The 27,852-nt window shown below is 47.5% G+C and overlaps 1 protein-coding gene across 1 annotated transcript in view; it reads left to right on the forward strand.

Moving 5' to 3' along the window:
• The window catches only part of LOC144822488 (TLC domain-containing protein 1-like), a 65,652-nt gene extending 38,852 nt beyond the window's left edge, over positions 1-26,800 (forward strand). The window contains exon 5 of the mRNA XM_078680096.1: positions 24,938-26,800. Coding sequence (XP_078536222.1) covers positions 24,938-25,360 — 423 coding nt within the window. The 3' untranslated portion in view covers positions 25,361-26,800. The remainder of the gene's footprint in view (positions 1-24,937) is intronic.
• The last annotated feature ends 1,052 nt before the right edge of the window (positions 26,801-27,852 follow it).

Genomic DNA, 27,852 nt, shown 5'->3' on the forward strand with positions numbered 1-27,852 from the left:
TCTCAAGAAAATTAGCACTATCTAATTCCTGACTAGACAAATATTATCAACACCTTTTTGGTACAGGGCAATGTACCTTTAAAACAGACAGACCAAGTCTCATACCTTCTAAAATGTAAACGCCTTGAACGTTGCTGGAGGGGGAACTATCAGACTGTGAACAAGTTGAAATATCTAGAAGCACTTACATTTTATCACACACGTATTAGGAGAACGAGCAGGGAGTTTTATACTGATAAAATTGAATCTGCTGTAAACACTCCAAAAAATATCATCAGGGTTGTTAAACAACTTACCTCCCTGCAGCGCATCACAGCAGTATTGCCAGCATCCGCAGACTACTGTAATAATAAAAGTAGCTGGTTTCTTTCTGGGAACAATAGAGATGAATACTCAATCAGTGGATGGAACTCGCACAGCTTATTCAAAACGATAAAGTTGCGCAGATTTTAAGTTCTGTAGTGTGCTCGGAGGTAATCACTGTCTGGCCAGGCAGTGAGGAATCCAAGAGAACTAATACATAGCTCCCCCGCTTGGGAGAGAGCACCTTCGAGCACTACTGAGGGGGGACCACTGGGTCTTATTCTGTAGAAAAAAAGTTTTTTTCAACACACGGTGGTGTTAGTCCAACATTCACAGTTTATTAAACTCTCAATATGTTCTTGGTTTAACATAAATCACTGGATAGTTGGTATTCAAGATATCTTAATCAGCGAAGCATTGTTACACATGATAGCAAATCCCGATGCATTTCGGGCCACGCCCTTCCTCAGGGGATTACTCTCAAGACCGGCTGTAAGCCTCCACGTCCGCCACCCTTCGTTTCCTATCCCGTAATAGAGATGAAACCAGCAGGAACTATATCTTTGTACCACCAAAAAGTGAAACATTGTGTGAGGGAAGCTTTTATTTTCGTTGGTAAACAACGTGGTCATTACAACGACCGCTTTATAATCACGCATACCATTACTCCACAAGTTGAAACAACGACTTTCTGAGGGGGCAGAAGGTGTTGGATTTTAAATCCAACACCTTCCCTACTGTCCGCACAGACTGGAGTTGAAATAGCAAATTATACTATTCCAACATCCAGTGCCCCCCCCCCCTCCGCAAGTCGTTGTTATGACTTGCGGGGTAATGGTATGCGTGGTTACAACGCGGTCATTGTAACAAGCGCTTTGTTATTCCCTTTGGGGGGACAAATACGGTAAAAAGAGGTATATTAATTTTCGTACACCAGTGGAAAGTGACGTAGTCCAACTCATGTCAGTAGTCAAATCGGGTTCCCCCATGGATACTATGCCTCCAAATATGCTACTGCCAGGGAGGGAAGCTTTTGCGCCTATGCTCACAAATCTGCTGAATGTTTCTTTCAGTTCGGGGCAGGTTCCAAACAATTGGAAAAATGGAATGGTGGTGCCGTTATTAAAGAAACTATCTTTGGATCCCGCACTTTCAGATAATCTGAGACCAGTATCTCTGCTTCCATTCATTGCCAAAATCGCAGAAACAAATTCTAAATATCCAATGGACTAAGTTCATGGAAGAATACCAGGTATTCCACGAAACTCAATCTGGCTTTAGGGCGCTTCACAGCACCGAATTCACCTTACTCATGGCCTCTGAGGTGCTATAAATAGTAGCGGATGAGGGAAGGACGGCAGCACTGATCTTGCTGGATTTGAATGCGGCATTTGATACGGTCTACAGCGGCCTTCTCTTGGAGCGGCTGTGGGGGGCCGGTGTCAGAGGTAGCATATGGGAATTGATCAAACTATTCCTACAGAATAGATCCGCCCAGGTTTTACAACATCCCTTTAAGTCTGAAATATGCCCTCTGTCTCAAGGGGTACCACAGGGTTCTGCCCTCAGTCCAACATTATTTAATATATATATGCGCCCATTGGCAGATATTGTATTGACACATGGGGTTAACTTGGTGTCATATGCTGATGACACTCAGCTGATTGTCACAATAGAGCAAAAGGATGCAGGGGCGGCGTCTAAATTCTAAGCCTGCCTGAGTGATTTGGCTAACTGGATGAAGTTTAGCTGCCTACAATTAAATGCAGGCAAAACGGAGGTCATGGTAATCGGCAAACAGCCCTCCATCTGGTCCCACAGGTGGTGGCCAGAAGAACTAGGACCAGCCCGACTCCCATACCAAAGATTTTAAATTTGGGAGTCTGGTTTGACAACACCTTATCTTCTGCAGACCAGATGTCAGCTCTGGCATATACGTGCTTTGGCATTCTGAGAATGCTATGTAAAATCTTAGATATTCTACCATTAGATGCAACAAATACCATTGTGCAGGCCCTGGTTACATCTCATCTGGATTACTGCAATATCCTCTACATAGGGGCTACAAAACATTACTTGAATATGCTACAAAAGGTCCAAAATACAGCTGCCCGGATGATACTGAACATTCTGAGGTGTACCCCGGTGGGAGCGGCCCTGAGGGAGCTACACTGTTACCAGTACAGACCAGAGTTACTTTTAAAGCTCTATGTTTCTGCCACAGGATTCCTAATGAGAATGGGCAAGGTACCTGCACACCTTACGTACCCCTTTCAGACCTACCCGGATTCTTAGGTCCATGGGCACTGCTAAGCTGGTAGTGCCAAAAGTTCAAAAGGCACGTTTAAGAGGTAGATCCTTTGGCTTTTAGCAGCCAAAGATTGGAATAAACTGCCTCTGGAATTGAGGATGTAGCCGTCTGAAGCTATATTTCGTAGAAAACTTAAGACTTGTTTTTCTCAGTCATCCCCGGGTTACTGGTGTTAAGCTCTGCTGTTGTGGATAGACCTTCTACTTTACGACCAGGTCGATTTCTATTGGGGGGATAGGCTTTGTTGTTATGGACTGAGATGCCTTAGCGTGAGGACACTCCAGTGGAGTAACCAGGCGCTCTATAAACTTTAATCTAATCTAATCTAATGGAAAAAATGAGAGATGGATCAAGAAGATTTGAAAAATTACCACCTGGTGACCAACTTATTTATTTATTTGCAAGTTTTATATGGTTCAAGACGAAAGTTTTGGAATTCTGCATTGAAGCCCAATATGATATTTTAGGGAACACAGGGCAATACGTGATCTTCACTCAGGCTTTAGGGTAGGATGCAGTATAGGGATGGGTATTCTAAAAATAGTGGCTGATGCCATGCTCATGTTAGATACCGGTCTAATCAAAAATACTTTATCTTTCAGCAGTTTTTGACATGGTAAACTACACAACTCACATCAACATACTGAAAGAAGGAATGCTTATCATTAATGTTCTCCTAATTTCGGTCTCATTCTATCTACAAAGTTACTGCCAGGGCACTAAATTAGCAAACTGTCTCAGACCCATCAAGTCATCATCAAAGTGTCCCTCAGGCATTATTGTTTCACCCATATTCCTCAACATCTATATGAAACCACCTGCTGCTGTATTGAAACAACCCAATATATCCTACGTATGACTCACACATTTATCTGAAAATCTCATCCCATAAGGACGTTTAATTTACAGCCCAATTAGCTAAAAGGTAATCCTACCTGACATTTCAGGCTGAACCCCATTAAAATGGAGATCCACCAAATCTCTTCTTCCCCTGAAGCTTTATCCCTGTACACCCCTGTATTAATTCAATCTAGGTGCCAAACTGCTAACCCTCCTTAGGTGAATACACTAAATCACTCGGCTTCCACAAAACCAAAACTTACAATCTGACATCAACACAATGGAAAATGTGTCACAATATCAATTAAAGGGATTATGCGGCATCAGATTTTACATACCTGCGGACAATAAAAACAGATGGTCTAATTCCTTGTATTACCTGAACTTGGGTTTGTGAATTCTCTTTTGCATTTAAACCTAATGGCCCATCTTTCACCCTTTAAGCACCTCCAAATGTTGCTGCAAGGTTGGTAACGGATATAAAAATATAATCATATATCCTCAATTCTGAACATTTTTACATGACATTGAAGTAGGCATTCTTCACCCTAAAAAACCCTTTACTCTAGAACTCCAAATAACCTAGCTCAGAAATTGTCTATATCTGGAGGATTTCAACTACTGAAAAGCTCTGACTCCCTTTTTCTTGAAATCCAGTCAGTGAAGAAAATAAAAGATAGTGCTCCCACGGTTTGGAATTCTCCTCTTCATTCCCAAATGCAAGACAATCACCTGCTAACTCTCTTTCAACAAGCATTTGCAATGCAATAGGTCTCACATTTACGAGATTTTAAGGTATTGGCATTGTATATGACAATGCATTGTGTTTATGTGTTTGTTATTAAATAAGAGAAATAAAAAGCATTGGCATTTACAATGGCAATAGGTTAAACTCTTTCAAATGCAAGACCTATTGCATTGCTTCCCGTTGCAGGGAACAAACGGGGAGGAGGAGTCAGCTGCAGTGAGCCGCACCGATTAATAGAAAGGCTTGGCTCGCCAAAGTTTATATTTTCAATATTGTAAGATTTTGGTAAGCAGCGCAGCACGCCACCTGTGGCGCGCTGTTTACGAAAAGCTTACAATTTACAATTTTACAAATTTGATAGAATAGACTTTGGTGAGCAGTGCTGTTAGAAGCGGTTGTCTCTAGTTGGCAGAGGTATACACTTCTGACAAATAGGGACACATCTTTTCTAGTCAGAGCAAGGGGATCACACACTTAGATAACCCCTGCTCACCCCCTTGGTAGCTTGGCAAAGCAGACAGGCTTATCTCAGAGGCAGTGCGTTAAGCATTTATGACCACATACAGTAATAAAGTGAATACACTACAAATGGACACGACACAGTAGTATTAGAAAAATAAGGATTTTTATATACGGCTTAGCACAAGACCAAATAACGACAAAATATACCACAGTCTTAATAAATACTCTTGGAAGGAAAAATAATAGTTCAAGCACGGTTTCTTCTTAGCACAAAGTCTTTAGTATCAAAAGCAACTCTTCTTCTCTAAAACACAGTTCTTGGCAACAATGTAACCCACACGGGAGTCACACGACGTCGAGGCAAAGTTAATCCAAAGGTTCGGCGTCGACCGCGAGGAGCGCTACGTCGAGCCCGGAGTCGCACAGACCCCAACAACACAGTACCTTGGAAAAGTGAAGCACTCGATGATCAGCGGCGTCGAGATGTCTGGCGTCGCGTCTTCGGCGTCGATCGGGCCTCGGAGTCGGGGCGATCTGCAGCGGCGTCGACCGAAGTCAGGCAGGAGCAGCGCTCACGAGATGAAGCAGGATACGGCGTCGTCGATGTCGATGTTGCAAGAGTGAGCAGCGCTCACGGCGTCGAGAGGGCTCGAAGTCGATGCGATCAGCAGCGGTGCCGACACGAGGTCACTTGGAGCTGGAGCCGAACTCACTACTCACTGGCGTTGTTGCTGGCGTCGATCAGGCCCGGCGGCCGGCGTCGAGGAAGCGGGACACTGGAGCCACTACTCACGATGTCGAGCTGGATTCGGCGGCGTCCGTCGGCGTCGAGGTTGCTGGATTCTTTCAGAGGGGCTGGATTCACAAGTTCCAGCAAACAGCACTTTAAGCAGATGAAGTCCTTTAGCCCTGTGACTTCAACAGGAGACTGGCACTCTTCCAGCCCTTGGAGATTTTCTTAGCAAAGATTGAGAGTACACACACAGTTCCTCTCTCCTGGTTCCTTGGCAAAAATAAAGAAGCAATGCAGGATTCCCCCAACAAACAGCACTCTGGCAGAAGGGGTAGGCAGTCCTTAGATCAGCAGGCTTCTTGTCCTTGGTTCAGGTTTCCTTGTCAGAAGTGATCTAAATTCTTGGTTCAGGGGCCCTTCTCTTATACCCCTTTTTGGCTTTGATCCCTTTGTCCATGCAGGGGAATTTCCCCCCATCTTGGGTTTGTTGTGGGTGTTGCCAGGCCGAAGCACCTGGCCTATTCACTGTGCAGGGCAGAGTCTTCAGCCGCCCAGCAGGAGCGGAGCCAGCATTGTTACTGGCAGGGGCAGGGCCATCAGTTGCCCGGCAGGAGGTGGGCCAGGAAAGTCCCAGGCAGGCACAGAGTCATCAGCCGCCCGGCAGGGGGCGGAGCCAGCATTGTATCAGGCAGGGCAGGCTATCAGGAGCTACTCTTCCCCTACTCTCAATGCAAATGTCCCACTCACCCCACACTGACTCATTCAGACCTCTGGAGCCACCCAGCTCCTGTCACACGCACACCAGAACCAGCAGAGACCGTTAGACAGTTAGACAAGAAAATAGCTACTTTCTAAAAGTGCTATTTTCAAACACAGAGTCCAAAAACCATCCACACAAACGGATGCGTTATTAAACCCTGAGTTCAGGGATACCAAACTCGACATTGCACCATGCTCCCGAGCCCGCTAGGATTATAGCCTTAATAATCCTGGCAGCCCATTCTAACTGATGGAGAGCAGGTTACCTTACACTAGTGAAAAACGAATATGGCTGTAATTCACTATTAGGACATGCCAACCTTGTCAGGCTTGTCCTACCTTATGCTTACAATGCACCCTGCCCGTGGGCCTACCATAGGGGTGACTAACATGAAGTTAAGGGAAGGTTTAGGGACTGGCAAGTAGGTGTACTTGCGCAGTCTGCGTGACAGTACCAGACTGCACGTGGTCTAGCAATGGTAGACCTTCAGACATACTTTTACTAGGCCGCTCTTGTGGGTGGCACAACACGTGCTGCAAGCCCACTAGCAGCATTTGTATTTACAAGCCCTGGCACTCCGGGTGCACTCTACTAGGGACTGACAGTAAACCAAATAAGCCAAACATGGAATTCAATCAATACAGCAATTTCACATAGGGAGCACTTGCACTGTGGCACTGATCAGCAGTGGCACAGTGCCCAAAGCATTTACCAGCAAAAACATCGTAAACAGAGGAGGCAAACAGAAAAAAAAGGAGGAGAGACTCATGCCAATGATGCCAGGTCTAACACGTGTCCCCTCCAGCTGAAATGTGGGGAGAACTACCCTTACCCTAGGGAGTCCTCATCACTAAGGCGGAAAAATCTGGACAGACCATCAGCATTGGCGTGATCTGTGCCAGGGCGGTGTTCCACCGTGAAGTCCATCCCTTGTAGGGAAATGGACCACCTCAACAGCTTTGGATTCTCACCCCTCATCTGCATCAACCATCTGAGGGGCCTGTGGTCTGTCTGAACCCGGAAGTGAGTCCCAAACAGGTAGGGTCTTAGCTTCTTCAGCGCCCAGACCACAGCAAATGCTTCTCTCTCTATCGCACTCCACCTCTGTTCCCTGGGAAGTAACCTCCTACTGATAAAGGCTACAGGTAAGTCTCGGCCCTCTTCATTCACCTGAGCTAGAACAGCCCCCACGCCATGCTCTGAAGCGTCCGTCTGGACAACAAATTCTTTAGAAAAGTCGGGTGCCTGGAGTATGGGTGCTGTGCACATTGCAGTTTTCAGGGTGTCGAAGGCCGTCTGACAGGCGTCAGTCCAGATCACAAGTCGTGGCTGCTTCCTGGAAGTCAGCGAAGTCAAGGGGTGCACAATGTTACCATAATCCTTGACGAACCTCCTGTAGTAACCCGTGAGACCCAAGAAGGCTCTCACCTGAGTCTGGGTTGTGGGCGGTGCCCATGCCAGGATGGTATCAATCTTGGGTTGCAGGGGGGCCACCTTGCCGCTCCCTACTTGGTGCCCCAAGTACACCACTGAACCCTGCCCAATCTGGCACTTACTGGCTTTGATTGTGAGGCCTGCTCTGCGCAGGGCCAACAACACTTCCTGGAGGTGGCGCAAGTGTTCCTCCCAGCTGGCGCTGAACACTGCGATGTCGTCCAGGTAGGCGGCACTGAAATCCTCCAGTCCAGCCAAGACCTGGTTGACCAACCTCTGGAAGGTGGCAGGGGCATTCTTCATCCCAAAGGGCATAACCCGGAACTGGTAGTGCCCATCTGGTGTGGAGAATGCTGACCTCTCTTTCGCCCCATCAGTCAAGGCGATCTGCCAGTACCCAGACGTTAGGTCAAACGTACTAAGGTACCGGGCAGCCCCTAACCGATCTATGAGCTCATCAGCTCTGGGGATGGGGTGCGCGTCAGTCTTTGTGACTGAATTGAGTCTTCGGTAATCCACACAGAACCGAAGTTCCGGTGAAGCACCAGGCGCTGCAGCCTTTGTGACCAAGACCACGGGGCTGGCCCAAGGACTGCTAGAGGACTCAACCACCCCTAAGGCAAACATTTTGGAGACCTCCTCCTTGATGTATGCTCTGACCTTGTCAGTCACTCTGTAAGCCTTGTGCTTGACAGGAGTGCTGTCCCCGGTGTCCACATCATGGACACACCACTGAGGACACCAGGAATCAAGGAAAACAGATCAGGGAATTGTCCCAACAGTTGGCGACAATCCTGCTGCTGTTCAGGGGTCAGTGTGTCAGAGAGGACAACACCATCCACTGACCCATCTTGCTCTTTTGCAGACAGGAGGTCAGGAAGAGGCTCACTCTCCTCCTCCATTCCAGCATCTGTAGCTAGGAGCATGCCCACTTCGGACCTTTCTAAGTGTGGTTTCAAACGGTTGACATGCAGGACCCGCAAGGGGTTCCTGGGAGATTCCAAGTCCACCATGTAGGTGACATTGCTCTTTTTCTCCACAACCTTAAATGGTCCAGTCCACCTGTCCTTGAGCGCACAAGGTTCCACAGGGGACATAACCCAAACTTTCTGTCCAGGCTGAAGCTCTACCAGAGTGGCCTTCTGGTCGTACCACCGCTTCATCTCCTCCTGGCTGGCCTCCAGATTTGCCTGAGCAAGATCTCTGAAGCGCCTAGTCTGGTTCCTAAAGGCCAGCATGTAACTGTATACATCCTGGGGAGGTTTCCTGGGAGATTGCTCCCAGCCTTCTTTGACCAGACTCAAAGGTCCTCTTACCGGGTGACCATACAAAAGCTCAAAGGGGCTGAACCCTAGAGACTTTTGTGGCACCTCACGGTAAGCAAACAACAGGCATGGCAAGAGGACGTCCCATTTACGCCTCATTGGTTCTTCAAGACCCATAATCATGCCTTTAAGGGTACGGTTGAATCTTTCAACCAACCCATTACTTTGAGGGTGGTAAGGAGTGGTGAACTTGTAAGTTACCCCACACTCCTTCCACAAAGACTTCATATAGTTGGAAATGAAGTTGGTGCCCCGGTCTGACACCACCTCTCTGGGGAACCCCATTCTGGAGAAAACACCCATCAGTGCCCGTCCCACCACGGGGGCCGTCACCGTTCTGAGAGGGATGGCTTCCGGGTACCGTGTGGCATGGTCCACCAAGACCAGGATGAACCTGTTGCCCAGGGCTGTCTTGGGGTCCAGGGGCCCAACAATGTCAATCCCCACCCGGTCAAAGGGGGTACTGACCACGGGAAAAGGTTGGAGGGGAGCCTTCTGCTTCCACCCGCTTTTCCCACTTGCCTGGCAAGTTTGACAGGTCTTGCAATGGATATCTGTATCCCTTCTCATCTGAGGCCAATAAAAATGGGTGACAAGCCTGTCATAGGTCTTGTCCTGCCCCAGATGTCCAGCTAAAGGAACGTCATGAGCCAAACCAGTAGGAAGGCTCTGAAGCGCTGGGGTACCACCAGCACACGGGCTGACCCAGGCTCAGCAGCCTTAGGCTCGCTATACAGGAGGTCGTTCTCCCAGTAAACAAAATGTGACCCTGACTGATCACCTGAGGTTTGGGCTAAGGCCTGCTGCCTCATACCCACAAGAGAAGGGCACACTTTCTGTTCTGCACAGAATTCCTCCCTAGAGGGACCACCATCCTGCTGCCAGTGGGTCAGCTCGGGCAGGTCTCCCAGTTCAGCTGTGGGTTCCAGGGCATACCCCTCAAGGTCTGCCTCCTCCTGGACCACGGGAACTACGGGGGACGGTTTCCCGCGCCCCCTGCCTCTTCTCTTCACAGCTGGGTCCTGGGCCATACTTTCAGGCTCCGGGACCCCATCAACACCCTTACTTGCTGTCATGGATCGAGTGGTTGCACACACCCACTCTGGCACACCCAACATTTTCAAATGTGTCTCCCTCTCCACCTTAGCCCAAGGGGAGTCTTCTAAATCATTGCCCAGGAGACAATCAACAGGCATGGCGGGCCTTACAGCAACTTGAAGAGTACCTGAAACTCCCCCCCATTCAAAGGAAACTTGAGCTACCTCACACTCTCTCTGGGAGTTGTCAGCAGCTATCACAGGGTAGAATGCGTGGGGAACAACCTGCTCTCTTGACACCAAGTGACACTTGACAGCTGTCACACTCGCTCCGGTGTCTCTGAGAGCTTCCACTCTATGGCCATTAATGGTCACCCACTGCCTATATTTCTTAGTGTTACTAGGCAGCGGGGGTGGAGGGGCCAATTCCATGTCTCCTAGAGAGACCAGGGACATCTCTGCGGGACCCTCCCCACCATGGGCAACCATCTCCTCCCCTCCCAGGGCTACACTCGCCAACTGACGGGGGGCGGCACATGGTGGTGCACTAGAGTTCTTCAAGGGACACTGGGGATCATAAAACCGGTGTCCCACCTGCTTACAAGCGAAGCAGGTCATTGGGCCCCTACGAACAGGTTTACCTGTCGGGGCCTCTGATTTCTTCTCTGGGGGAGGCTGGGAACCCTTCCCTTGGTTCCCTTGGGGATTACTTTGGGGCCCTTTCTGGAACTCCCTCTGTTTACCCTTGTCCCCCCCACTCTTCTGCTGGGGACCCTGCCCACCTTTGGCTGAGTCTCCCACTGGACCCTTGTGGACCCTGGTACTGACCCAGCGGTCCGCCTCTTCAGCAAGTTTTCTAGGGTTAGATATCTTGCTATCAATAAGGTGCTGGCGCAGCTCTGGAAAACAGTTATTAGACAAGTGCTCCCAAGCAAACAAATCATAAAGAGCATCATAACTTTCCACTTTGCTGCCCTTTACCCAACCATCCATGGCTCTGCAAAAAAATGACACATATTCAACCCACGTAGTACCAGGCAACTTCTTACATTCTCTAAAGGCCTGTCTGTACTTTTCTGGGGTTAGGCCATACCTTAACATTAAAGCATCTTTCATATGAGTATAAGACATCCTATCCTCAACAGGCATGTCTAACAGGGTATCTCTTCCCTCATTCACAAAGCGACCCCACAACCCCGCTCCCCAATCCTTCTCAGGGACCCGGTGGGCCAACAATGCTAACTCATATGCTTTAAACCATTGACCAATATCTTCATTCTTCTGAAAATCTTTGATCACATCTTTAGGAAAATAAAACCTACTTTCTACAGGCACAGATGGGATGCTGCCACCAGAGGGATTCAATTCTAACTCTTTAGCTTTGAGCTCCAACTCCCTCAACTTGGTATCATGCTCCAAAGCTAACTTTTCCCTTTCAAACTCCATCCTTTTGATCTCCAGATCAGCTTCTCTCCTGCCTCTTGCATTCTCTATCTCCAACTGCCCATTTATCTTAAGTTTTGCCATTTCCATGTTGTAAGCTCGCTCTTTCGCCCTTTCTTCCATTTCTTCAGGAGAAAGACCTTTGGAGGAAACACTGCTGCCAGGAGGGGATGTGGGCCCATTCACTGGCACCTCCTCCTCCCCTTCCCCTGTCGGTACCACCACCGGATCAGAGGAATCTCTGGCCTCTAACCAGGCCTGCAATGCTTTGAGATAATCTGGCCTCCTTGAAATGCCTGTGGTAGGAACTTGCAACTGCTTGCAAAAGGATTTCAGCTTCTTTAACGGATAGTCGTTCATCTTACTCCTATCAAATTCCTCCACAACAACAGGTGTAGTGCCTCCAGCATTACTCATGGTCAAAACTGGCAGTTTCTAAAATAAAGCTCCAGGAAATTTGGAGAACAAAAATAGAATATCCAACCAAACAGATTGTGACTGCGCTATGGTCTGCTTTCACTATGTAGCGCACACTAATCACTGCACATGGGTCATAAATGCAAAGTTCAAATCCTCACCGCTGACCCACCAATGTTAGAAGCGGTTGTCTCTAGTTGGCAGAGGTATACACTTCTGACAAATAGGGACACACCTTTTCTAGTCAGGGCAAGGGGATCACACACTTAGATAACCCCTGCTCACCCCCTTGGTAGCTTGGCAAAGCAGACAGGCTTATCTCAGAGGCAGTGCGTTAAGCATTTATGACCACATACAGTAATAAAGTGAATACACTACAAATGGACACGACATAGTAGTATTAGAAAAATAAGGATTTTTATATAAGGCTTAGCACAAGACCAAATAACGACAAAATATACCACAGTCTTAATAAATACTCTTGGAAGGAAAAATAATAGTTCAAGCACGGTTTCTTCTTAGCACAAAGTCTTTAGTATCAAAAGCAACTCTTCTTCTCTAAAACACAGTTCTTGGCAACAATGTAACCCACACGGGAGTCACACGACGTCGAGGCAAAGTTAATCCAAAGGTTCGGCGTCGACCGCGAGGAGTGCTACGTCGAGCCCGGAGTCGCACAGACCCCAACAACACAGTACCTTGGAAAAGTGAAGCACTCGATGATCAGCGGCGTCGAGATGTCCGGCGTCGCGTTTTCGGCGTCGATCGGGCCTCGGAGTCGGGGCGATCTGCAGCGGCGTCGACCGAAGTCAGGCAGGAGCAGCGCTCACGAGATGAAGCAGGATACGGCGTCGTCGATGTCGATGTTGCAAGAGTGAGCAGCGCTCACGGCGTCGAGAGGGCTCGAAGTCGATGCGATCAGCAGCGGTGCCGACACGAGGTCACTTGGAGCTGGAGCCGAACTCACTACTCACTGGCGTTGTTGCTGGCGTCGATCGGGCCTGGCGTCCGGCGTCGAGGAAGCGGGACACTGGAGCCGTTACTCACGATGTCTAGCTGGATTCGGCGGCGTCCGTCGGCGTCGAGGTTGCTGGATTCTTATGGAGGGGCTGGATTCACAAGTTCCAGCAAACAGCACTTTAAGTAGATGAAGTCCTTTAGCCCTGTGACTTCAACAGGAGACTGGCACTCTTCCAGCCCTTGGAGATTTTCTTAGCAAAGATTGAGAGTACACACACAGTTCCTCTCTCCTGGTTCCTTGGCAAAAATAAAGAAGCAATGCAGGATTCCCCCAACAAACAGCACTCTGGCAGAAGGGGTAGGCAGTCCTTAGATCAGCAGGCTTCTTGTCCTTGGTTCAGGTTTCCTTGTCAGAAGTGATCTAAATTCTTGGTTCAGGGGCCCTTCTCTTATACCCCTTTTTGGCTTTGATCCCTTTGTCCATGCAGGGGAATTTCCCCCCATCTTGGGTTTGTTGTGGGTGTTGCCAGGCCGAAGCACCTGGCCTATTCACTGTGCAGGGCAGAGTCTTCAGCCGCCCAGCAGGAGCGGAGCCAGCATTGTTACTGGCAGGGGCAGGGCCATCAGTTGCCCGGCAGGAGGTGGGCCAGGAAAGTCCCAGGCAGGCACAGAGGGATGTATGACGTTACAACGCATACTTTTACCACGCATACCTTTACAACGCGGTTTTTACATCGCAAACCTTTACAACGCATAGCGCTTAGAGGTGCTGGATAGTGGTAAGTATAATTTTCTATTCCAACTCCAGTCCCCGTGGACACTAGGGAAGGTGTTGGATAGAAAATTAAACTTGTTCCCTATCCTAGAGCGCCCCCCAGCGCAATGCGTTGTAATGGTATGCGTGGTAATGCCTGCGTTGTAATGGTAGTGCGTTGTAAAAGTTTCGTTGTAAACGTTGTATACCGGCACAGAGTCATCAGCCGCCCGGCAGGGGGGCGGAGCCAGCATTGTATCAGGCAGGGCAGGCTATCAGGAGCTACTCTTCCCCTACTCTCAATGCAAATGTCCCACTCACCCCACACTGACTCATTCAGACCTCTGGAGACACCCAGCTCCTGTCACACGCACACCAGAACCAGCAGAGACCGGTAGACAGTTAGACAAGAAAATAGCTACGTTCTAAAAGTGCTATTTTCAAACACAGAGTCCAAAAACCATCCACACAAACGGATGCGTTATTAAACCCTGAGTTCAGGGATACCAAACTCGACATTGCACCATGCTCCCCGAGCCCGCTAGGATTATAGCCTTAATAATCCTGGCAGCCCATTCTAACTGATGGAGAGCAGGTTACCTTACACTAGTGAAAAACGAATATGGCTGTAATTCACTATTAGGACATGCCAACCTTGTCAGGCTTGTCCTACCTTATGCTTACAATGCACCCTGCACGTGGGCCTACCATAGGGGTGACTAACATGAAGTTAAGGGAAGATTTAGGGACTGGCAAGTAGGTGTACTTGCGCAGTCTGCGTGACAGTACCAGACTGCACGTGGTCTAGCAATGGTAGAACTTCAGACATACTTTTACTAGGCCGCTCTTGTGGGTGGCACAACACGTGCTGCAAGCCCACTAGCAGCATTTGTATTTACAAGCCCTGGCACTCCGGGTGCACTCTACTAGGGACTGACAGTAAACCAAATAAGCCAAACATGGAATTCAATCAATACAGCAATTTCACATAGGGAGCACTTGCACTGTGGCACTGATCAGCAGTGGCACAGTGCCCAAAGCATTTACCAGCAAAAACATTGTAAACAGAGGAGGCAAACAGAAAAAAATGGAGGAGAGACTCATGCCAATGATGCCAGGTCTAACAAGTGCCTTCCTCTTTTCAGCGGTGTAAGATTTTGGTTGGCAGCGCAACACGCCGACTGTGGCGCACTGCTTACTAACAGCTTATAATATAGAAAAAATAGACTTTGGCGAGACACGGCGAAAAATAGAAATGTGAGGCATGCCGAAGTCTATATTTTTTAGATTGTAAGATTTTGGTACGCAGCGCAAAACGCCGTCTTTGGTGCGCTGCTTATTAAAAGCTTACAATATTGAAAGAATAGACCTGGGTGAGCTGTGATTTTCTTTTCTTTGTGGCAGCTTGCCGAAGTCTATTTTTTCAATATTGTAAGATTCTGGTTAGCAGCACAGCACACCGCCTGTGTTGCACTATAGGAGAAAATCATTCAGGAAAGAGTGCACACACACTATGAAGAAAACGTGTAACTACACAAGTAAAAGAACCAGTCCTCATGGGAGGTGACAAATGGAGACAAGGTGGTACTAAGGAAGGACTAGCAAGCCTATTAACAAATCAGAAGCCAACATTTTCAAAGGACAATGACATAAGTTAATGAAAAATATGGGCGGAAAGTGAGTGGGGCTTCAAGTCCATACCTGAATACAGCATGCCTCACAGAAGCGCATGCACTGCCCATGCTCGACCTAAAAAGCCAATTACTTCATTGACATCTTTCTCCATAATTGTACTATTTTTACACAGGGTCCAGCAATGCAGCCAGCCCCTCACATTGCCCACCAACAAGTGTTTCTTCAACTCTGTACAAGTCATAGTGCAAGACTCTGAATCCATGCATCAATTATCAGATCCTCACCCTGTAGATTATTGCCAGAGACTCACACTGTCTACCAATGTCTGCTTCTCACACGACCCACAGTTATCAGTTTCTCAGTCTGCCCACTAGTATCCGCTTTTAGCGCTGCCCACCAGTGGGTTTTCACATTGCCCACCACTGGCAGATATCGTACTCATATTATTGTATGAAAATATTGAAAATATTAATTACAATAAAAGAGCCATATATAAAAAACATTTTCACCAATCATTTTACCAATCATTCAATTTCAGTTTCAATGGATCCCCTCTCTCCTCTTCCTCCTCACTCAGTCTTTCTCTCCGCTGTCTTTCTTCCAGACTCCCACTCTCGCTTTTGTTTTTCCACTCTCTCCCTCTTGCTTAATCTGCCCTGCACTCCAGTTTCGTGCTGTTCCCATCCTCTTTACCTCTCCAAGGAGTGACAATCCTGATCCCTTCTCTGCCTGGCTCCCCCTGCCACCAGTCCCAGGGCAGCCTGAGCTGCTAGTTATAAATCAGGGATGGAGGAGGTGAGTATCTATCAAAGTGACCTTTTACAGCTACTTGCACACACAGTCCATGTGCCTGGGCATACCAGGCTCTCTGATTAAGAAGGGCCCTAGCTGGTACTGAGGCAACACTTTTAGCTCTCAAGTGACTCATGTTAATGTAAAGCTGGAGTGGCATTTCATTATTGGGTTGAACTCCGACAATATTGATAGGTTGGCATGTTAACATTCCTAGCTCTGTTACGTGATGTCTGACGAGGGGCTGCATGCCTTCGAAGAACTGACTCTTGACTGTGGACGGTAGCAGTTTCTGCTTTACTCGGCCCTCAGGGGTTTTGTGCATGGGAAGTCGGGCACGGATCGAAGGACACCATCATTGGGATTCCGTTGGAGGCGGCACTGCATGGGGGGTTGATACCAAAGCTATCATTTTCTTATACACTGACTTGAGGCGGCACTCCGCTGGAGAAACTGAGACACTGCAGAACTACTGGAAGGCCGCGCTGCCAGTCAATATAAGGTCTGGACCCGTTGCCTTCATTCGGTTCGGCAGGTGACACAAAATGCTCAGTTCCGACGTATTCAGTTTCAATGCCTTCACCACGCATATCTGACTCCAGAGTTGGAGGATGTTTCCAGGGGCAGATACTAAATGCTTTAGGTGTGGGACGAATGAGGTAAAAGTTGTTCACGTGGTGTAGTTGTGTATGGTGATATTCCCCTTTTGGCTGCAAGTGACTTCAGTGGTGTGGAATTTAATTAAATATCTACTTGTCCATGGAGCAGGTTGCTTCATAAATCCACATGCCCTGTAACAAAATCCACTTGTCCCTTTTGTGCCATGTATTTTAGTGACCAATTATGGCAACAATTTCATTATAGAGGAGCTCTGATATAGCCTCTCTGATTTTACTAGGGCTCATACCATAGTAGAGTTTAAATATTCCCTTCTTTTGCCACCTTTCCGCAGGTCTACATAATGGGGCTGAAGGTAGTGGCAAGCAGTAGTTCCAGAATTTGAACCCTTTTGACTCAATTTTGTGCAATTGTACTATTTTGCATGTTTTAAGGGTTTTAACCAGCTCTTCTCTAAACTTTTCCCTTACTGACAAAGGTTGAAAATTTACTCCTGACAATGGCAGACATAAATCTTCTTCCAGGATTGGGAAAAATGTGGTTGGAGGGAAAGTGAACTTGCAAATGCTCAATAGATTTTTGCTTAACCAAACCTACCCATACATGTTTGCTCGTGCTAAAATGCAGTTCACAAATATTTTCTAGGACTGCGATTTCTTGACCTACTTCGGTAAATTCTTGTGAATTCATGAAAGCTGTAAATCTGCATTAGTGCAAGGACATATATCATGGGTGTACTTTTGAGATTTCTTGAATAATTGGGTCTATAATTAGGTCTGGCGTTAACCAAGACGTTTGTCTTTTTAAGATTTTCTCTCTCTCTCTCTACCGGCTGGCTTCACTATGAGTGACAGCATTCTGCTTTTTCACAAAGAGCATATTAGCATACAAAGTAGTTGTGTTCAGTGCCAGGAACTAGTGTGGCAATGTGTGCTTTTAGTGACCAAAATATTTTTTTGCTTTTTGCCAGTGCTTGTTGCAATGGTGAGGGCCCGGCAGCTCCCATGCCAATAAGGTTTTATAAAAACCATGTCAAAACAAGACATGCATTGACAAAACCAAAAGGCTGACCACCAATTTCAGACCTACTGACTTTGCCAATGCTTTTTAATTTTTATATTCCTAAAAATCTTGTTAAAACTGGTTACACCGATTTTCCATTAGAATTATTTTGGGGAGATACTAGCATGCATGAACACATTTTGTAAATGGTGCTGCAAAGAAATGGTACCTAAAATGTTACAGTAGTTTAGCTAAATGTTTTTTCCTCAGTTGCATTGTTTGTGAAAATTTTATTTTGCAAGCAAAGAATCATCCAACTTGCTTTCAAGCTTCTTCTAATATTTTCATCTAATCAGAGAGCATTCTGGGGGCTTTGGAGGGCACACAGCAAGATAGCCGCACACTAGTGTTGCTCTGCCCGGCTGAGCCACCATCCGTCCATTATCCGCCTCACAGCGTGACATCTAAGCCCTGAAACCTCTCCACATGGTTGGCAATACCCCTCTGCCCACGTCGAGGGAAGTGCGGAGTGCTGGGAACTACCGCAGCTACAAGAACCTGGGCTCATGTAAGTCTGGCCATGAGCGCCTAAAATCGTGGCTGTACTGAAGCCTTGGTGATCGGGCTCTCCGGCGGGCGCTACAAAGTCAGCGCAGTGCAGAGGCAGCTGCTTTGCTGTCCTGGAAGGAGCATCTTGCGCAGACCTTTGGAGCTGCCGGTACCTGGTGGGCCCCGGGAACAGAGGCGCTGGATGATTGAGGGCTGCGCGCTGACAACAGAGGGGCAGACCCTCCACCCGACTGACAGAGGCACAGTGTGGTGGCCTGGCGCACCATCATTGGGCCCGGCGCCGGATCGAAGGGTTTCCCACAAAACAGCAGTGCACCGGGTGTTGGCTGTGGTTAGTGGGGTGCGGCTCTGACCAGGCACATAGTGGCGAAGGTGGGTGTGGGCCTGGGCAGTGGCCACGGCCTGCGTGCTGTGGCGTGCGCCCAGGGGCGGGAGTGTGGCTGGGCCTGGTCTTGCCATGGAATGAGCTGCTTCCCCTGCATATGTACAGCTGGCGGGGGAGCAGGAGTGCGCAGGAGTCCTGCTGTCATGCATGGGGGCCCAGCTGCATGACCTGACAAAACTGTGCCCGCATTGCCGCTGCCACGCGCTTGTCCGCGCCCTCATTATTGGATGGACAACACTGCCTGCCTACTTCGGGCCCGGGTTCTTTTGGAGACGCTGCATTTGGTGACCTGTGATTGGGGATCCTTGGCTCTTGCTTTGGCGCTGCCTTGGGATGTACGTTTCTGGTGCTGTGACAGAGCCAGGTGGCATCTAGACCCTCTGCCCTTGTGGGAGTTATCGCTGCAGTGCTAACACTGACTTGTTGCTGGCGGTGTGTTGCGGACCTGTGTGTCCCTGTGTCTGCCTGGGCGCGCTCCTCCTGTACGCGTTGCAGGTGGTTTCTGTAGGGGTCTTGCGGCCTGGGTCCTGTGGGCCTTGAGCACATTTGGGCCTATAATGTGGGTCCACCCCCTGGGCACTGTGGATAGGTGCATGGGGGAACTGCGACCGTAGACATATACATCCAGTGTTCACATAGGCTGATATCTGTTTTCACCTGCTTTAGATTTGTCCCAAGATTGACTTGGGTGTCACTGCAAGCGTCCATTTGTGTATATCCTCACAGTGGCATAGGCCTGGCCTCTGTTGCAGCTGTCATGGGGAGGACCGATAAATCCCAACCTCGCCTCACGTTTGAGGCGCTCAAATCCATGAAAACTCAGCAGAAGGCAGCCTCAGACTCGGAAGCTGACGTCCAGAGTGATGCTCCCTCTACACTGAGGACGACGCTCCTGGCAATGCATCGTAGTCTCCAATCCATCGAGGGCATGATGGTGGCAGTGAACCACAACGTCACAATTAGAGAAGCAGAATGTCCACATGGGGTATCGGTGACAGAGGATGGCCTGAGTGAGGTCTCCGGGAAAACGCTCAACATGGAAAAAGTTCAGGCCAAGAATGAAGACTTAGAGGCGCGGTCCCGGTGCAATAACATTAGAATCACGGAACTGCCTGAGATCACAAATGTGGGCAAAATGGAGACTTTCGTGGAAAACCTCATAAAAAGACATTTTTGGCGCTGAACATCTGTCTAACATGTTAATCGGTGAGCGCTCCCATCGATCCCTAGCGGCCAGACCTGTACATGGCGCACCTCTCTGCCCTATTATTGCGAGGCTGTTAAATCATAGAGACCGTGACATCGTTTTGCGCATGGTCAGGGACAAAGGCAACATTGTCCACCAGGGTAACTCGCTTGCATTTTTCCCCTACTTCACGGTCACTGTGCAGGCAGCAGGAAGGGAGTCTGGAGCGGTTAAAAAGTTTCTGCAGTTAGAGGGGGGTCTCTTACGCCATGCTTTACCGCGCTCGTTAGGATAGGGCCCTGATGGAGACTCTAAAATCTTCTCCAACCCTAAAGCGGCCTTGGAGCACGTCAAGCAACTGAAGTGGAGGCGGCATGAGACCAATGCTATACAGGATGATGTTGTAGGAGGGTCGGATGGTTTACTGTGCAATCACCTTTTCACCCTATTATTCCTGGGCACTCTGTGCATAGTCCACTGGTCTGCTATCTGTCTGTTTTTTGCTTTACAGGTGGGACTTGTTGCATTTCCCGGCAGCTTGGGGGTTTATTTTCATGATTCCCGCCAGGGCAGTTGAGTGCAGCTCTGTAGGCCCATGTATTAGACCTGCTCAGCCACCTCGGACTATGTAGGAGGCTAGTAGCACTCTTACGCCCCCTAGATGGGAGAACCCCTAAAGAATATTGCTAACTGTTGTCTTTGTTGGGGAAGGGTTAAATTGAGATGGGATGGCTTTGGCAAGTTGGGGACGATGGAGTGGGTGGGGAATGGGGGAGATGGTGGGCACTATCTCTCTTCGGTAAAGTTGAAACCAACTGGCATCACGCTAATGTGGGCACACACTGTAGGTTCTATTGTACTTGCTTTATCCTCCAATGGCACATGTTTAATGAGTGGTAAGGTACAGTTATTAACCTGGAATGTACAGGGATTGAACACCTCCCAAGAAAAAATCTGATCTGTATTGGTATATTTGGATAGTCTGGAAGTTCAAATAGCTTTTTTACAAGAGACTAAAGTCTCGGAAAGAACTGTGGGAGCACGCTGGGAGGTGTCAGGATAGCATCCTCTTATTCCCCTTAGTCAAGGGGAGTGATGATTCTCATTAAGAAGGGGGTCCCATTCACTGTCGTTCAGGCTGAAACGGACAAGCATGGCAGAGTGGCACTGGTGCATGGCCAGTTGGGTGGAATGAGTGTTCTGTTGGTCAATGTCTATGGACTGAATGTTGACGATCCGTCTTTTTTGTGGATGTCTGGTGCCCCATCTCGGGGTTTCCCCCTGTCGATTTACTATGGGGCGGCAACTTTAATGTTTGTCTGGATGTGGGGGGTTTCTTTTTTTCTTCTGTCGGCTTTGTTCTGGGCCTTGTATTGTTATTGGGGATATGCTACGGTTTACATAGGAAAAAAATGCTTGCATCATTATATGTTATGATGGTACTGCTGGCCCCTGCTTTGGGACCCTGTGTATTATTGCTGCAAGTTACTCAATAAATACATCAAAAATAAATAAATCAGACAGCATTCTGGGAGCATTATATGTGAGAGATCGCCCTTTAGATGGCGTCTACAGCAGGCCTCCTCCGTTGAGCTCCGTTGAGAGTGCTGGCGTGTTATGGGAGGCCTTCAAGGTGACCATTAGGGGGGTCTGCATGGGTGTGCAGGCCGGTGGATTGAGGGATCTAAGATGGAGAATTCATAAATTAGCTGCTGAAATCTCTGTATTGGAGCGTGCTTATGAGAAGGACCCCTCTTCCTAAGCTGTTGTCAGCCATTTGGAGCCTTGTGACTGAACATAATGATACAGTGGATCAAGAGCTGGTGCATAGACCCAGATAATGTCCAGCGCGATATTATGGGGAGGGAGGCAGACCAAGCCGATCTCTGGCACAAAAATTAGCGGCTCCACCTAGTCAGGAATACATCCCGGAGTTGCTGGTTGATGAGGGGGTTGCGCACTATACTACACTCGAGATTAGTGAGATAGTCCTTAGCTTTTATTCCAAACTCTATGCGCAACAGCCTACAGTGCAGACGGTGGACATACATTCTTATCTTGATGACATTGAACTTGGGTGGCTGTCCCAGGGGCAAAGGGAATATATTACGCAGCCATTTGATGTTGAAGATGTAAAACTTGAAATAAGGTCTTTCCCCACATGCAACGCTGCAGGCACTGATGGACTCCCTAGTAAGTTTTACAAGACCTATGTGGACGATTTAGCCCCCAGGCTCCTAGAGGTTTACGCGGAGGGGTTTGATACGGGGCGCCTCCTGCCCACTCTTAGAGAAGCCCTGTTGGTGACTCTCCTAAAGCCTGATAAGGCTGCAAACCGGTGCGACTCCTATAGGCCTCTCTCAATTATTAACATCGATGCCAAAATCTTGGCAAAGATGATTGCTAATAGGCTCCAGGCGCTGGTTAATCTCCTTGTCCTGCCAGACCAATCGGGGTTTGTACCAGACAGATCAACCAAGCACAACCTGTGTATGGTGTTCGCCACTCTTCATTACTTTGACCCAGACTTTCAAGCAGTGGCAGTGCTGCTGGACGCAGCGAAAGCATTCGATTCTCCTCAGTGGGACTATATGTTCACTGTTTTGACTAGGATGGGCCTACCCCTGTTCTTCCTTCAGTGGATCAGGGTGCTGTAAACGGAGCCTGTTGCTCGGGTGCGTGTTAATGGCTGGGTGTCCTCGGCTTTCCCCATTGAGAGAGGTACGCGGCAAAGGTGCCCCTTGTAGCCTATACTCTTTGCTTTGGCACTGGAGACTCTTGCCTGTTATCTGCCCATGGGCATGCTGCGGGTGCGTTATGCTTTCGGCAGAGATCCCTAGTGGTCTCGCTGTACACAGATGATATGCTACTGTATATTCTTGAGCCTGCTCGTTTCCTGCCGGAATTGCTTCGTGAATATGTCAAATTTGAAAGATATTCTGGTATAGGGATCAATTGGGCAAAATCGAAGGTGTTCCCGCTGATGGCCGGCACGCGGGAGGTGGAGCTGGACGTACCGCTGATGTGGATCCGGTGAGGTACTTGGGCAAAGAGATCCTGAGCAGGTCATCTTGAGGAACTATGGCAGGGTTATTTTTCGGATCACTGACCAGGTGTAGCGGTGGGCTTGGTTGCCTCTGTCGCTTGCGGATAGAATTGCGGTAATCAAAATGTCTATCTTGCCCAAGCTTCTTTATCTGTTTGTGAATATCCCCATCAGGTTGAACACCTCACTATGGTTTACATAGAAACAAAATGCTTGCATCATTATATGTTAACTTATGATGGTACTGCTGGCCCCTGTTTTGGGACCCTGTGTATTATTGCTGCAAGTTACTCAATAAATAAATAAAAATAAAAAAATCTGACAGCATTCTGGGAGCATTATACATTGCATCATACTGTTAAACTTTGAAAACCTGTGTACACATGTTTATACTGGAAGTGCAGTCCGAGCTTGCAATAATTACTTGGAACACTCACCCTAATAATAAAGGCTTTGCAGAAATGAACCAAAAATACAAGTTCAAATATCATTAACATACGTACACAAAATTACCTTAACTGCAGACAATGCCCTCCCGTGATCCATCAGGTGGTCCTTTAAACTGAGAGCCAAAGTGTTTGTCCTGCAGGGGGTTTGGCCTACTTGTCCTAAGGACAAAATACCAGTGAAAACGTGCTATCCTTGACCTCAAACAATATGTCCTGAGCGTCGGGCTATATAAATTCCACACCCCTGTGACTCAGAGCGTGGCAGAGATGACGGGCTTCCTGATCCCACTGGATCAGGTCCGAGGTCTAGTGAACATGGGATATATTTCCAAGAAGAAGGGACTGCTGCAGTTTCTGAACCTGGCCTTGATCCTTGCCAAGCAATGCATCGCCATTGCGTGGAAATCAGCCACACCTCCCCCTTTGAGCCAGTGGCAAGCTGAAATGAGTAAATGGGCTGTAGTTGAGCTGGTGGTAAATAAAATGTTATGCACAAGGGGGAGAGGGGAGGACTGCCTGGGCTGATGGGATAATCACTAGGAGAAGGTGGAGAGAAACGTAGATGACCGCACCCTGTCAAGGCCCCTGCATCCCAACTGGAGAATGGTTTAGAATGGGGGGGACAATTACATCACCCGACCATTTGATCTACAATGTTGCCCTGGTGATAGGGTGGTGTAGGAGCTGAATGTCTGCCAATAGCAGTGATGCTCAGAAAGTGGGAGTCCTGATGGGGAATCCAGAAACGAGCAAGGCACAGGGCGGCACGAGTGGCGGGGTAGGGCTGGATATACCCACCCATGGTTTTGTTTGTTGTACCTTTTGTTTCTATCTTTTGTACGTTGTTCATGATGACATGTAAATATGTTTGTTGCTGTTGCTTCTTCTCCTGATCCTTCTTGCATGCCTAGCATATAAGCTTTATGTTATGCCTGTTTGGCCTTCTTGCTCCTCCATGGTGGAAAGTATCTATGTGGGGGAGCGAGGGCCTAATCATGTTGTGTTGGTTATTGTTATGATCAAGCACAAGCAATGTATCTCGGACTTCCCTTCTCCGACCCAGATGTTGGTACTGTAAGTGATATGTGAATTTTCTACACCTGAAAAATACAATAAACATATATTTTTTTAAACATTACTAGCTCTGGCTGTATAATGTCTTATGATGTAAACTATCACATTTTTAGTGCAAACCATTGTCTCATTACCACACCAAAGTCAAACCTATTTGCTTTCTTGTTAGATAAATGGAACAGTGGCTCTGAGACTAGCACTTAAACATCCTTATGTCCAGCTGAACACTCGGTCACCCCCACCTATCAAGCTGTCCTTATCTCTTAATCATTCACTGCCATAAAACACATCCATACCCGTCAATCTCTGCCCTGAGACCATAACCCAACCATTATCCATAGCCATCCATGCTCTAAAATCATTACCCATCTGTACACCAGCTGATACTTCTCTGTCGCTCCTCCCATCCTTACTTCAAGTAGAAATTGCTCACATGCCAAAACCAAGCCATACTTCCAGATTATCCCACACCCAATCATTCATCCAGTTGAGACTGTTCACAGACCAAAAGTCATCAATATCTCTGGTAGCCATAGCTTTTTGAACCTGTAACCCATCTATATCTGTAGCAGCCCCCTTATTCCAGAACCTGTGGTTTGAGGAGTGACACAATGACATCACCATTCTAACTACGTATGTTTATGTTCTTTCAGGTGACTCCACCATTTGTCTTTGCGGCTTTCACGCGGCACTACGTGGCTGGTGGTGTCATCTCGCTCTTTGTGGAGGTGAACAGTATCTTCCTGCACACCCGCCTGCTGCTGAAACTGAGTAACGCCCAGGACTCGGCCATGTACCAAGTCAACAAGTACTTGAATCTTCTCACCTTTGTAACCTTCCGCTTGGGCGCTCAGATCTACCTCACCTCGTACCTTCTTGGCAAGATGATGGAACAGCATGGTGCTTACTTACTGGTGCGCAGCTCGGTGTCCGACACCCTGATCCTGTTCTCTCTCTGCACTGTGGACTGCATGATTGTGATCTACCTGTATCGGCTAGTGCGGGCAGACTTCCTCTCACGGCCCAGGACCTGCAGAGCAGGCCAAGGAAAGAACAACAAGTTTCTAACCGACTAATCTGAAAGGCCTACAAATATCCAGAGTGGCTTGAAGACATATTGCAGGCTTTGAAAATGGACAAGCAGGGATATGTTTTCTCAACAAGCCAAACACCAAATGCCCTGAGCAGACCTATGATGAAGAGTGAGTGTTTGTGCTTCTACAAAACAGGGTCTAGATGCTTCAAGATGCACATTAGTAACAGGTCTGCTCGATGGGCTATCATTTTATGGCATTCCACCTTCTGCTCAGGTTCCCACATTTAGACTATGAAATTAGAAATGTTCTATGGACGGCATGTGCCTGTCCTTTCTCAGGTACCCATAGTTGAATTACGATTTTTGTCCAGCATCTCACACCACCCAGGATGCAAACTTTACATTGGTATGAGGTTTATAAACAAAGCAGAGGTCCAAGTTATCGCAGTACATTAAGTGGCAGGCATAGGGGAATGAACTTGAGACTTTAGAAACCAAACTCTTAATGGTTCCACCCAGTCTGTCACTTTCTACCAAAGTGCCCATGCAATACATGTCCTATAAAACCATAAGGGCTGGCTTGACTGTCTTGTTAGGCTGTGCATAAACTGGCATCTCACACTAGCGGGGATCTTTCCATTGTAACTGTTTAGTATAATTGAGAGCCCTGAAGACTTTTTTATGCTGCCCATCATAATCTGTAAAAAGTCAACAAGTATCTCTTGCGGTGCCTGAAGGCAAATACGGTATTTCCAGCCGCACTTCAGTCTCTTATATACCTGCAGGACCTGGGTTGATAATAACATGTTTCTGACTCTTGCCTATCAGAGACAACAGCCTATGTACTGGGCACACTAGAAATAGGAGGACCTTCTTCCACAGCGTTTTCCACATAATTATTGATTTATTCTGCATGCCGTATAATCCACCTGTTCTATATTTTGTAGCTTTCACCAAAAAGATGCGTTTCTATCTCAGACGGATCAACATGTATTGAAACAAGCATCAGACAGGGTGCCACTCCCTGGCAGACCTGTTGCAAAGGTTAAATGGTCACCTCTCAATTGCTGATTGTTTTATTCGGGTAACAAACTGGTACTTGTGAGTTAAAGCATATGCCCAGACAGTATCAATATGTACTGTGATGACAAAATATTGCCACAAAATGTGCTGCACTATTCAGCTTTTCTCGCTGCATAATTGAGTAAACCCTGCCATGTAACGTGGTCCTGCATTGTCTCCTAATTCCTGTTGACCCGCCTACAGGACATTCTCATAATAGTAGTAAAACACCCCCTTAAACAGATAGTGTAGGTGCAAAGACATTATTACACTTGCTGTTATTTTATGGTGCTGCAGGTAGCTGGCTGGATAATGTTGGAAGCCACTGTTTTCTATCTGAAGCAATATCACTGCCTTAACTAGCTAAAACAGGAAGAGATGTGCTCCGATTTCAATACAATAAACGTGTTTGAAAATGCTTATTGTGTTTATTAACCTTACTGTTGGGAAAATCCCATTTTATGCATGGTCACCATAGACTTTTCGCCTTTTGCTGAATCCTGTTTTGTTGCTAGTTTTTTGTCTTTGCTCTCTTGGGCACTGCTGTCTAGTGCCCAGTGTATGTGCTATGACCACTAAAACATTAACTAATTCCTGATCAACGCGTTTTAATATTCTATATGGTCATAGTATATGGTGTGAAAATACACCCATGGCATGAAGAAATAAGCTTTACCTGGTGATTGTGCTAACCACAAGTGTACTATGGAAAACATGGCTTCAGACCCACCTTGGTTCTCTGACTTCTACGCTTTTAACCTGCAGTGTGGCCTGTCAAAATAACCCTTCTTTGAGGTAAAACCTCTCTACGAAATATTAATTAGTCACTCCTATGTGGGCCTTGTAGCCCACGATGCAGGGTGCATGGCATGTAAGAGTATGACATATAGAGCATTAATGTTACAATGTCCCTACAGTGACATAGCTCTAAAAGGCCTAACTGCCTATGTTGAAAACCTGAACACAGATACAAATAGTAATATTGTATCTCAGGAATGGGGCCGTGTAGAAAAATAATAATTTCCTATAGTTATTGAACATCCAAGTCAATGGTGATGTTGGACTTTTTTATACATTTTACAGAAAATAACTTTTAAAAAGTCACCTATTACCTGCCAAAGCTCATAGAAGAGTAATTGACCTAAGCTCACCCACTTCTTCTAGCCTTCGCTCTGCCTTGAATAGATGTGAATGAGGTTTGAAGTGCCTCCCAGTAGCAAACAATAGGCTGACTTGAATGGGAAGAGATGCCTTCTCTGAACTCAACATAATGTGCAGGGAAGGAGCCGTGTGCCTCCTTTTCACTGCACAGTGTCACATCCTGATTGACAGGTCTGCTTACCCATATGTAACACTTGGTGCCTACTTGAAAAGTATAAAACAGGATGGCAAGATAATTCTTGTGGATCCCCTGTCTGCTTGCTGAAAGACCCTGCTTTTTACCTACCTGACGTCTATCTCTAGGTTTGT

The sequence above is a fragment of the Lissotriton helveticus genome, chromosome 3_1, assembly GCF_964261635.1.
Source record: "Lissotriton helveticus chromosome 3_1, aLisHel1.1, whole genome shotgun sequence".
NCBI classification, from domain to species: domain Eukaryota; kingdom Metazoa; phylum Chordata; class Amphibia; order Caudata; family Salamandridae; genus Lissotriton; species Lissotriton helveticus.